Source organism: Mustela nigripes, chromosome 4, assembly GCF_022355385.1.
Source record: "Mustela nigripes isolate SB6536 chromosome 4, MUSNIG.SB6536, whole genome shotgun sequence".
NCBI lineage: Eukaryota > Metazoa > Chordata > Mammalia > Carnivora > Mustelidae > Mustela > Mustela nigripes.
This window is the reverse complement of record NC_081560.1, coordinates 134,382,102-134,393,222: the sequence shown is the minus strand read 5'-3', so window position 1 is coordinate 134,393,222 and position 11,121 is coordinate 134,382,102. Positions and strand designations below refer to the sequence as shown.

The following is an 11,121-nucleotide window of genomic DNA, read 5'->3' as shown; positions in this document are numbered from 1 at the left end:
GCCTATCAGTTGAGATGAAGTAAGGTGAATGACCTAGGCATTGTGATGTAGCCTTAGGCTTCTATTTATTTTCTGATGATATGTCAGAAGGAGAATCATCTGTTTCTAGAGTGGATCATGATTATAGGTAACTGAAGCCACAAAATGCAAAACTCTAGGTAAGGGGGTACTACTGTAATACTTCCTAATTATTTTTGTTTTAGTTTCCATGGGTGCCATGGGAAATATCTGGATATTTTTTGGGGGTGGAATCTTATGTTCTCTTGCCTACAAATACATAAGAAAATGGGTAAAATCTAAGTGGGAAGGTTTTTGCCTTGATAGTAACACATGTTTCTGTGGACTATAAATTTATTTATTTTTTAACAGACTAAGTTACATATAGGTGATACATGTTTCTTACTGCTGATCTCTGTGGGCCTTTGATAAATACTTAATTGTGAATAAGTTAATACAAATTTAAGTAATAAGTTTAAGTAATAAATTTAAGTAATAAGTTAATACAAATTAATACAAATGGAGATTTGGGTAATAGTTTTTATGGCCAACTTGTTAATTTGAATATGTAATAATAAATATGCCACATGTGGTCATTTGAGATATTTGTGTATTCTTATGCAAAAATATCACTGGTTTTAAAATTAATGTTAATGCAATAAAGATGACTTGTCATTTTTTCTTTTTTTGTCTTGCCCAAATATCAATCCCTTCTCTCCTTTTATAATAACTATACCAATTTAGTTTATTTTCTGTATAGGAAAGTAAATTGTCCCCTAATTTCTTTTTCAATCAAAACTCTCAAACAGTCCCCCAAACAAACAGAGATGTATAGCATCTTCCAAAGTCCTACTTGCCTCCTCATCTGAGTCATTATTAACAAAAACAAGCAAAATATGAATGGTAGCTGTCTCAGTGCTATGATTTCTTGGAAGTTAGAGGACTTGCATGCCATAAGATATGTTGCATCAACTTGGCCATTCATTTATACTTAAAAATCCTGAACAAATGCAAACCCACCCTGGGTTATTATTTTAGTCATGAACATACCAACATAGATTAATTTGTTAGAGGATTTAAGTCCAGACTGTATGACCAGAGAACAGATAGGGAAGGAATTGTTTATTTCTCTGTTAGTTGATTTGTCACCCTGATGTTCTGAGGGCTACAGCCAATATCAGGAGGAGGTGCTGCATACAGATCTCATGCACTCTATGATTTTCATTAGTGCTTCCCTTTAGAAGGTATTTTTCTTTACTAATAAATATCTTTTCATTTTTGTGCACAGGCAGCATGTCAGCTGAAACACCAGTCACACTGAATATTGATCCTCAGGATCTGCAGGTCCAAACATTTACTGTAGAGAAGCTACTGGAGCCACTCATAATCCAGGTATGAAGACCATGGAAATAACAATATGTAACTTCAGAAGAACTAAAAAATGGGAAAAGTAGATCATGAACCAAGGAAAGATTTGATATTTGTAGAGGGAATATGGCATCTAAAATTGCTTTTAAAAAATACCGTTAAAATACAAAAAATATATATTTAGTAATAGTAATGCATTTTGGAAAGTCCTTCCTATTCTCTTTTGAAAGCAATAGCTGTGGGGTGCCTGGGTGGCTCAGTCAGTTCAGTGTCCCATTCTTGATTTTGGCTTAGGTAGTGATCATGGGGTTGTGAGATTGAATCCTGTGGGGGTGTGAGCTCAGCATGGAGTCTTCTTGTCTCTCTCCCTATCCCTTCTTATGTGCACACACTCTCTCTCAAATAAATAAAATCTTAAAAAAGTAAAAGCAACAGCCATAAAAATATGTACATATAGCTTTCAAAGTAACTTTATATAAAATCTCTTATTTTATAGTCATGAAAACTGAGGCAGGCAGCATGGTTAAAACCACCCTTATTATATAGATGAGGGGATTGAGCCTAGAGAATTTCTGTGACTTGTCCCAAGGCACATGGGGCTCATTTGTCAAATAGGAAACTATTTTTAAAATAACAAAATGTGTGAGAAAAGAAGCTATTTAAGAAATTGTATGATAAAGTCAGTAATTCTTTCACAATATACATCATGATTCGTAGGCTTATTGTATAAGTCCAGATTTTATTTATTGGAGTTCTTAAAGCAGAGCATGAAAAAACTTATACTATACTGTAGATTTAAAATTTTTGTCCTTACCCCAAAATTTATGAGGGAACTTCCCTTAGGCTTATCACAAATTGTGCCTCCTACAACAAATTATCCCTTTTCTTTTCTTTTTTTAAATTTAAGTATAATTAACATACAGTGTTATATTAGTTTTAGGTATACATGGATTCAACAATTCTGTGTATTTCTCAGTGCTCAAGATAAGTGTACTCTTAGTTCCCTTTATCTGTTTCACCCATCCCTCCCATGTTCCCTTTGGCAACCACCAGTTTATACTCTGCATTTATGTCTTTTTTTGTGTGTGTGTGTTTGTTCATTCATTTGTTCTGTTTCTTAAGTTCCACATTTAAGTGAAATCATATGGTACTCGTCTTTCTCTGACTGACATGTTTTACTTAGTGTTAAACCCTCTAAGGCCATCCATGTTGTTGCAAATGGCAGGACTTCATTCTTTTTTAATGGCCGAGTAATATTACATCATATATGTATACCACCTCTTCTTTATTCATACATCTGATGATGGACACTTGGGCCATTTCCACAACTTGGATAATGCAGATAATGTTTCAATAAATATGGGAGTGTATATATATATTTAATTACTGTTTTTGTATTTTTTGGTAAATATTTAGTAGTGGAATTATTGGATCATATGGTAGTCCTATTTTTAATTTTTTGAGGAACTTCCATACTGTTTTCCAGTGGCTGCACCAGTTTACATTCCTACCAACAGTGCATGATTCTTTTTATCTACATTCTTGCCAACACTTGTTTTTTGTGTTTTTGATTTTAGCCGTTCTGACCAGTGTGAAGTGATATTCCACTGTGGTTTTGATTTGTATTTCTCTGATGCTGAGTGATGTTGAGCACTTTTTTAATGTATCACCAAGTTTTCTGGTGAAATTTTTAAATAAATTCTCACAAGTCATTTAAGATTTTGTTCCTATGCAGTTACCAGTTGTGAATAGGAAAATGGCCTTCATTTTGGTGACAGCTCATAAAAGCTAGTACACTTATATGACTTCTTATTTGTTCTGTAACAGTAGAACATTAGAGTTGCTCACTTAAGACTTGCTAATCAGGAGATCCTCCAAGATGGTGGAGGAGTAGGGGATCCTAGTTTTGTGTGGTTCCTGGAAACCAGTTAGATAGTTATCAAATTATTCTGTAAACCTACAAAATCAACAAGATATCTTAGAAAAGAATGCTACAATTCTACAAATAGAAAAGCAACCACTTTTTGCAAGATAGGAGGTGAGGAGACTTGAATCCGAGGCAATACATTGGAAGATAAACCTTTAGGAGAGGAAGCCTCTGTAAGCTGTTTACCAGAAAGTGTTATAAGCAGCAGAGCACAAAATTGGAACTTTTAGAAGTTTACCTGAACGGTGCTTAGGAGGTGAAGCAGGCGGAATCCCAGGCGGGACAGCTTGGTCTCAGGAACCCCAGGCTCACAGATGGAATGAGGGTGCCTGAGTGTAGCAGAGTTCCCAGGCATTGGAGTGGGGAAGCCAGTTGCAAACAGTGATACCAGGCTCTGGCTTACTGCTTGGTGTTGCCATAAACTGAGAACCACTGCCTAGTTGGTCTAATGCTCTCTGAGCAAGGGTGCAGCAAGAGACAGAACCGCAGAGAGATCCCCCACCCTATCCTGGAACTAACTGGGGAGCATGAGTGCCACGGAGTCCATAAAGTTTGGAGATTCGAATTAGGGTGGAGTGCCTGAGATAAAAATGCTCGGTTACAGGCTGGGCAAACATAGAGTGTGGATGGAAACTGAGGAGACAAGTGTAAGTGACCACTTTTCTGTGAGGGTGCACTGAAGAGTGGGGGACACGAACTTTCAGCTCCTGGGCTAGAGATGGGGGGACAGACGGTTATTTTCAACCACCCCTAACAGCTCTGGAGCCCACTTACATTGAGCCTGGCCCCTCAAGGGAGTTGTAGTTCCACTGGGGCAAAGATACCTAAGATTCAGTTAAAAGGCCTCTCCCCCAAAGACCAGCAGGAACTTCTGGCAAATACCAAGTTTACTAACGGTACAGAACTGAAAACTCTGGCTCCTGGGGAAAGAAGTATATAGCATTTGTGGGTTTTTTCTTATTATTCTTTAGTCCTTCAGTTTTATATTTATTATCCTTTTCAGCTGTTTTCTTATTTTATCAATTATTTTTTAAGTCTTTTTAAATTTTCACTATGGTTTATATATGTATATATATATTTCATTTTTGGCTTCCCTTCATTTTATTCAACTTTACTTTTGTATATATATAAGTTTTTCTTTCTGACCTATTTTGGGAGACCTGTTCTAGTTTCTTCTAACACAGAGACCAAAATACACCCAGAATCTAGTTTACTGTTCTGTTTGGTTCAACTTCTTATCTGATTTTATTCCCATTTCATTTTTATTTTTCCCCTTTTCTTTTCTGTTTGGTTTCTGTTCTCTTCTGATTAGTGTAGTGTATAATTTTCTGGTATAGTTATTATTCTTTAGTCCCTTCAGTTTTATATTTTATTATTCTTTTCAACTATTTTCTTACCAATTTTTTTAAGTCTTTTTAAATTTTCATTTTACACTTACAGTTTATATATATATACATTTCATTGCATTCAGCTACATTTTTGTATATTTATATAAGGTTTTCTTTCTTGCCTATATTGGGATCTAGTTTCTTCTAACAAACAGGATAGAGATGCAGTTAATTGTTCTGTTCTGTTCTACTTGTTTGATTTTATTCTGTTTTTTTTCTTTTTTGTTTCTGTTCTTTTCTGATTTGTATAATATATATTTTTCTGGTGTCATTGTTATGTTTGTATTTTCCATCACTTTCATCAATTCTTTTCTGGATATAACGACAAGATGGAAGAACTCACCCCCCCAAAAGAGAACAAAAGGCAGAAATCACAGCTAGGGATCTAATAAATAGGGATATAAGTAAGATGTTGGAACTAGAATTCAAAACTTTATCTTTAAATGATTGTAAAGATAATAGCTGGGCTTGAAAAAAGCATAGAGGTCAGTAGAGAATCCCTTCATGGAGAAATAAAACAACTAAAATCTGGTTGAAATAAAAAATGCTATTTCTGAGATGTAATAATAAAGGCTCTAACTGTTAGGATAAATGAAGCAGAGCTTAGAGTCAGTGATATAGAAGATAAAATGATGGAAAATAAGGACGCTGAGGAAAAGAACGATAAACAACTAATGGATCATGAAGGGAGGATTCAAGAGATCAGCAATACCATAAAGCGAAACAATATTAGAATACTTGGGGTCCCAGAGGAAGAGGTAAAAAAGAGAGAAAGGGGCAGAAGGATTAACAAAACAATTTATAGCTGAGAACTTCCCTAATCTGGGGAAGGAAACAGGCATTCAAGTCCAGGAGGTACAAGGAACTCTTCTTAAAATCAATAAAAATAGGCCAACATCTAGACATATAATTGTGAAGCTTGCAAATTTCAGAAATAAAGAAAAAATCCTGAAAACAGCTCAGGGACAAGAGGTCTTTAACCTACAAGGTAGAAACATAAGGCTAGCAGCAGACCTGACCACAGAGACTTGACAGGTCAGAAAGTACTGGCATGATATATTAAATGTGCTAAATGGGAAAAATATGCAGCCAAGAATACTTTATCCAGCAAGGCAGACACATGAAAAATGTTCATCATCACTAGCCATCAGGGAGATTAAAATTAAAACCACATTGAGATACCACCTTATATCAGTTAGAATGGCCCAAATTAGCAAGACAGGAAAAAACATGTGTTGGAGAGGATGTGGAGAAAGGGAAACCCTCTTACACTGTTGATGGGAATGCAAGTTGGTGCAGCCACTTTGGAAAACAGTGTGGAGATTCCTCAAGAAATTAAAAATAAAACTTCCCTATGACCCTGCAATACTGGGTTTTGACCCCAAAGATACAGATGTAGTGAAAAGAAGGGCCATCTGTACCCCAATGTTTATAGCAGCAATGGCACAGTTGCCAAACTGTGGAAAAAACCAAGATGCCCTTCAATGGACAAATGGATAAGGAAGATGTAGTCCATATACACTATGGAGTATTATGCCTCCATCAGAAAGGATGAATACCCAACTTTTGTAGCAACATGGACGGGACTGGAAGAGATTATGCTGAGTGAAATGAGTCAAGCAGAGAAAGTCAATTATCATATGGTTTCATTTATTTGTGGAGCATAACAAATAGCATGGAGGACAAGGGGAGATGGAGAGTAGAAGGCAGTTGAGGGAAGTTGGAAGGGGAGGTGAATCATGAGAGACTATGGACTCTGAAAAACCATCTGAGGGGTTTGAAGGGGGAGGGGGTGGGAGGTTGGGGGAACTAGGTGGTGGGTATTAGAGAGGGCACGTATTGCATGGAGCACTGGATGTGTTGCAAAAACAATGAATACTGTTATGCTGAAAAGAAATAAAAAATAATAAAAAAAAAAGAATGGAAGGAGGTATGAAGAGCTTCCGTGACAAACAGAAACTGAAAGAATTTGTGATCACTAAACTAGCCCTGCAAGATATATAAAAGGGGATGCTTTAAGTAAAAAGAGAGTCCAAAGGTAACAAAGACCAGAAAGGAACAGAACAATATACAGAAACAGTGACTTTACAGGTAATACAAAAGCACAAAATTCATATCTTTCAATAATTACCCTGAATGTAAATGGACTAATGTTCCAGTCAGAAGACATAGGGTATCAAATTGGATTGAAAAACCCCAAGACCCATTGATATGCTATCTACAAAAGACTCATTTTAGACCCAAAGACACCTCCAGATTTAAAGTGAGGGGGTGGAAAACCATTTATCATGTTAATGGACATCAGAAGAAATCTGGGGTGGCAATCCCTCTATCAGAAATATTATATTCTAGGGGGAGGAGTCAAGATGTGGAGAAGTAGCAGGCTGAGATGACACCAGGTAGCAGAAGATCAGCTAGATAGCTTATCAAACCATTGCAAACACCTACAAATCCAACAGGGGACTGAAGAGAAGAAGAGCAACAATTCTAGAAACAGAAAATCAACCACTTTCTCTAAGGTAGGACCAGTGGAGAAGTGAATCCAAAGTGAAGGGAAGATAGATCGCAGTGGGAGGAATTGGATCCCGGCAAGTGGCAGAACAACCGAGCACAAAATCAGGACTTTTAAAAGTCTGCTCTACTGAGGGACATCACTCCAGAGGCTAAACCGGGATGAAGCCCACATGGGGTCATTGTGGCCCCAGGTCCTGCAGGGTCATGGAAGCATCAGGGATGTCTGAGTATTGCAAAGCTCTCAGGTATTAGAGCGGGAAAGCCGGCTACAGAGACAAACCCGAGGAGTGAGCTCTCAACTCAGGGTTATCTTGAACCATAATCTGTGGCACAGGCCACTGCTCTGTGAGTAGAGTCCCCGCAAGATCTGGGGAGACACCCCCTGGAAGAGCACAAGGATCTGCAGGGTTCGGAGACTCCAGGCGGAGCTGTGTGCCAAAGACAGAGATGTTTGGTCACAGGTTGGGTGAGCTTGGAGCGTGGCTGGAGGCCAGGGAGATGGGAGCGATTGAGCATTTTTTTTCTGAGGGTGCACTGAGGAGTAGGGCCCTGAGCTATCGGCTCCTCCAGGCTGGAGATTGGGATGACACTATTTTCATTCCTGTCCTCCGGAACTCTACAGAAAGCATTCAGGGAACAAAAGCTCCTGAAAGTGAACCTGAGCAGATTACTTAGCCTGGCCCCTGGTAAGGGTGGTGCAATTCTGCCTCGCACAAAGACACTTGAGAATACGACAACAGGCCCCTCCCTCAGAAGATTGACAAGAAATCCAGCCAAGACCAAGTGCACTTACCAAGGAGAACAGTGGAATTCCAAGGAGAAAAGCATGGAATTCATGGCTTTCTCCCCATGATTCTTTAGTCTTGCAGTTAATTAATTTAATTTTATTTTTTTTCTTCTAAAATTTTTTTAACTTTTACCCTTTCCTCTTTTAATGCTTTTAGTTTATCTTAACAATACCTTTCATAAAAAATAATCATCTTTTTGAACCTTCATTATTATAGTCATATTTTATCCTTCATTGTATCTAACTTTATTTTTTGTATAGACATAGGGTTTTTTCTTCTAAAATATTTGGGGTACGACTTCTTCTAATAGATCAAAATATATCCTAAATCTAGCTCTGGGCTTGTTCTAGTCTCCAGCCCAAGCAAATTCTCTCCACTTTCTTTTTTTTTATTCTCCCAACCAACTTACTTTATCAACTCTTTTTTTAGAAATTAAAAAAAATTGTTTTTCATCTTTATAGGCATATTCCATCCCTTCATTGTGTTTACCCTTATATATGTTTTTCATTCTTTAAAATTTTGGGAGGTAGTTTCTTCTAAGAGACCAAAATACTCCCCAAATTAAGTAGGTGACCCTGTTCTAGTCACCAGTCTAATATATATATATATATATACGTATATATATATATATATATATTGTTTTTCTTTTTTATATTTTTCTTTATTTGTTTTCTTAAAATTTTTTTTTTTTCTGAACTTCTTTTTATCCCCTTTCTCGCCCCAATGATTTGGGGTCTTTTCTGATTTGGTTAAAGCACATTTTCCTGGGGTTTTGCCACCCTTTCAACATTTTATTTGCTCCTTCATATACTCTTATCCGGACAAAATGACAAGCCAGAAAAACTCACCAAAAAAAAGAAGAACAAGAGGCAATACTGAAGGCTTAGGGACCTAATCAATACAGACATTGGTAATATGTCAGATATAGAGTTCAGAATGACGATTCTCAAGGTTCTAGCCTGGCTCGAAAAAGGCATGGAAGATATTAGAGAAACCCTCTCCAGAGAGATAAAAGCCCTTTCTGGAGAAATAAAAGAACTAAAATCTAACCAAGTTGAAATAAAAAAAGCTATTAATGAGGTGCAATAAAAAATGGAGGCGCTACTGCTAGGAAAATGAGGCAGAAGAAAGAATTAGTGATATAGAAGACCAAATGACACAGAATAAAGAAGCTGAGCAAAAGAGGGACAAATAGCAATTGGACCACGAGGGGAGAATTCAAGAGATAAGTGACACCATAAGACAACACAACATTAGAATAATTGGGATTCCAGAAGAAGAAGAAAGAGAGAGGGGAGCAGAAGGTATATTGGAGAGAATTATTGTAGAGAGTTTCCTTAATATGGCAAAGGGAACAAGCATCAAAATCCTGGAGATGCAGAGAACCCCCCTCAAAATCAATAAGAATAGGGCCACACCCTGTCATCTAATAGTCTTAGCGACAAAGAGAAAATCCTGAAAGCAGCCCGGAAAAAAAAGTCTGTAACATACAATGGTAAAAATATGAGATTGGCAGCAGACTTATCTACAGAGACCTGGCAGGTCAGAAAGAACTGGCATGATCTATTCAGAGCACTAAACAAGAAAAACATGCAGCCAAGAATACTATATCCAGCTAGGATATCATTGAAAATAGAAGGAGAGATAAAACACTTGCAGGACAAACAAAAACTGAAAGAATTTGTAAACACCAAACCAGCTCTACAGGAAATATTGAAAGAGGTTCTCTAAGCAAAGAGAGACCCTAAAAGTAGTAGATCAGAAAGGAACAGAAACAATATACAATATACAGTAATAGTCACCTTACAGGCACTACAATGGCACTAAATTCATATCTCTCAATAGTTACCCTGAATGTAAATGGGCTCAATGCCCCAGTTGAAAGACACAAGGTATCAGAATGGAAAACAAAACAAAACAAAACAAAATCCATCAATGTTGCCTACAAGAAACTCATTTTAGACCCAAAGACACCTCCAGATTTAAAGTGAGGGGGTGGAAAACAATTTACCATGCTAATGGACATCAGAAGAAAGCTGGGCTGGCAATGCTTATATCAGACCAATTAGATTTTAAGCCAAAGACTACATTAAGAGATGAGGAAGGACACTATATCTTACTCAAAGGATCTGTCCAACAAGAAGATCTAACAATTTTAAATATCTATGCCCTAACATGGGAGCAACCAACTATATAAACTAATTAATAACAAAATCAAAGAAATACATCGACAATAATACAATAATAGTAGGGGACTTTAACACTCCCCTCATGGAAATGGAAAGATCATCCAAGCAAAAGATCAACAAGAAATAAAGGCCTTAAATGACAGACTGGACCACATGGACATCACAGATATTTTCAGAACATTCCATCCCAAAGCAACAGAATACACATTCTTCTCTAGTGCACATGGAATATTCTCCAGAATAGATCACATCCTGGGTCATAAATCAGGTCTCAACTGGTATCAAAAGATTGGGATCATTCCCTGCATATTTTCAGACCACAATGCTCTGAAGCTAGAACTCAATCACAAGAGGAAAGTTGTAAAGAACCCAAATACATGGAGACTAAAGAGCATCCTTCTAAAGAATGAATGGGTCAACCAGGAAATTAAAGAAGATTGAAAAAATTCATGGAAACAAATGATAATGAAAACACAACAGTTCAAAATCTGTGGGACACAGCAAGGGCAGTCCTTAGAGGAAACTATATAGCAATACAAGAAAGGTATCAAATACACAACCCACACCTAAAGGAGCTGGAGAAAGAACAACAAAGAAAGTCTAAACCCAGCAGGAGAAGATAAATCATAAAGATCAGAGCAGAAATCAATGAAATAGAAACAAACAAAAACAAAACAACACACACACACACACAAAATAAAAAACAGTAGAACAAATCAACAAAAACTAGGAGCTGTGTTCTTTGAAAGAATTAATAAGATTGGTAAACCTCTGGCCAGACTTATCAAAAAGAAAAGAGAAAGGACCCAAATAAATAAAATCATGAATGAAAGAGGAAAGATCACAACCAACACCAAAGAAATACAAACAATTATAAGAACATACTATGAGTAACTCTACGCCAACAAATTTGACAATCTGGAAGAAATGGATGCATTCCTAGAGACATA

General features: G+C 36.9%; 1 protein-coding gene across 1 annotated transcript in view; it reads left to right on the top strand.

The window, feature by feature from the left end:
• Positions 1-1,290: 1,290 nt before the first annotated feature.
• Positions 1,291-11,121, top strand: part of CTNNA3 (catenin alpha 3) — a 1,804,468-nt gene continuing 1,794,637 nt past the window's right edge. The window contains exon 1 of the mRNA XM_059397521.1: positions 1,291-1,389. Within this exon, the coding sequence (XP_059253504.1) occupies positions 1,291-1,389 (99 nt within the window). The remainder of the gene's footprint in view (positions 1,390-11,121) is intronic.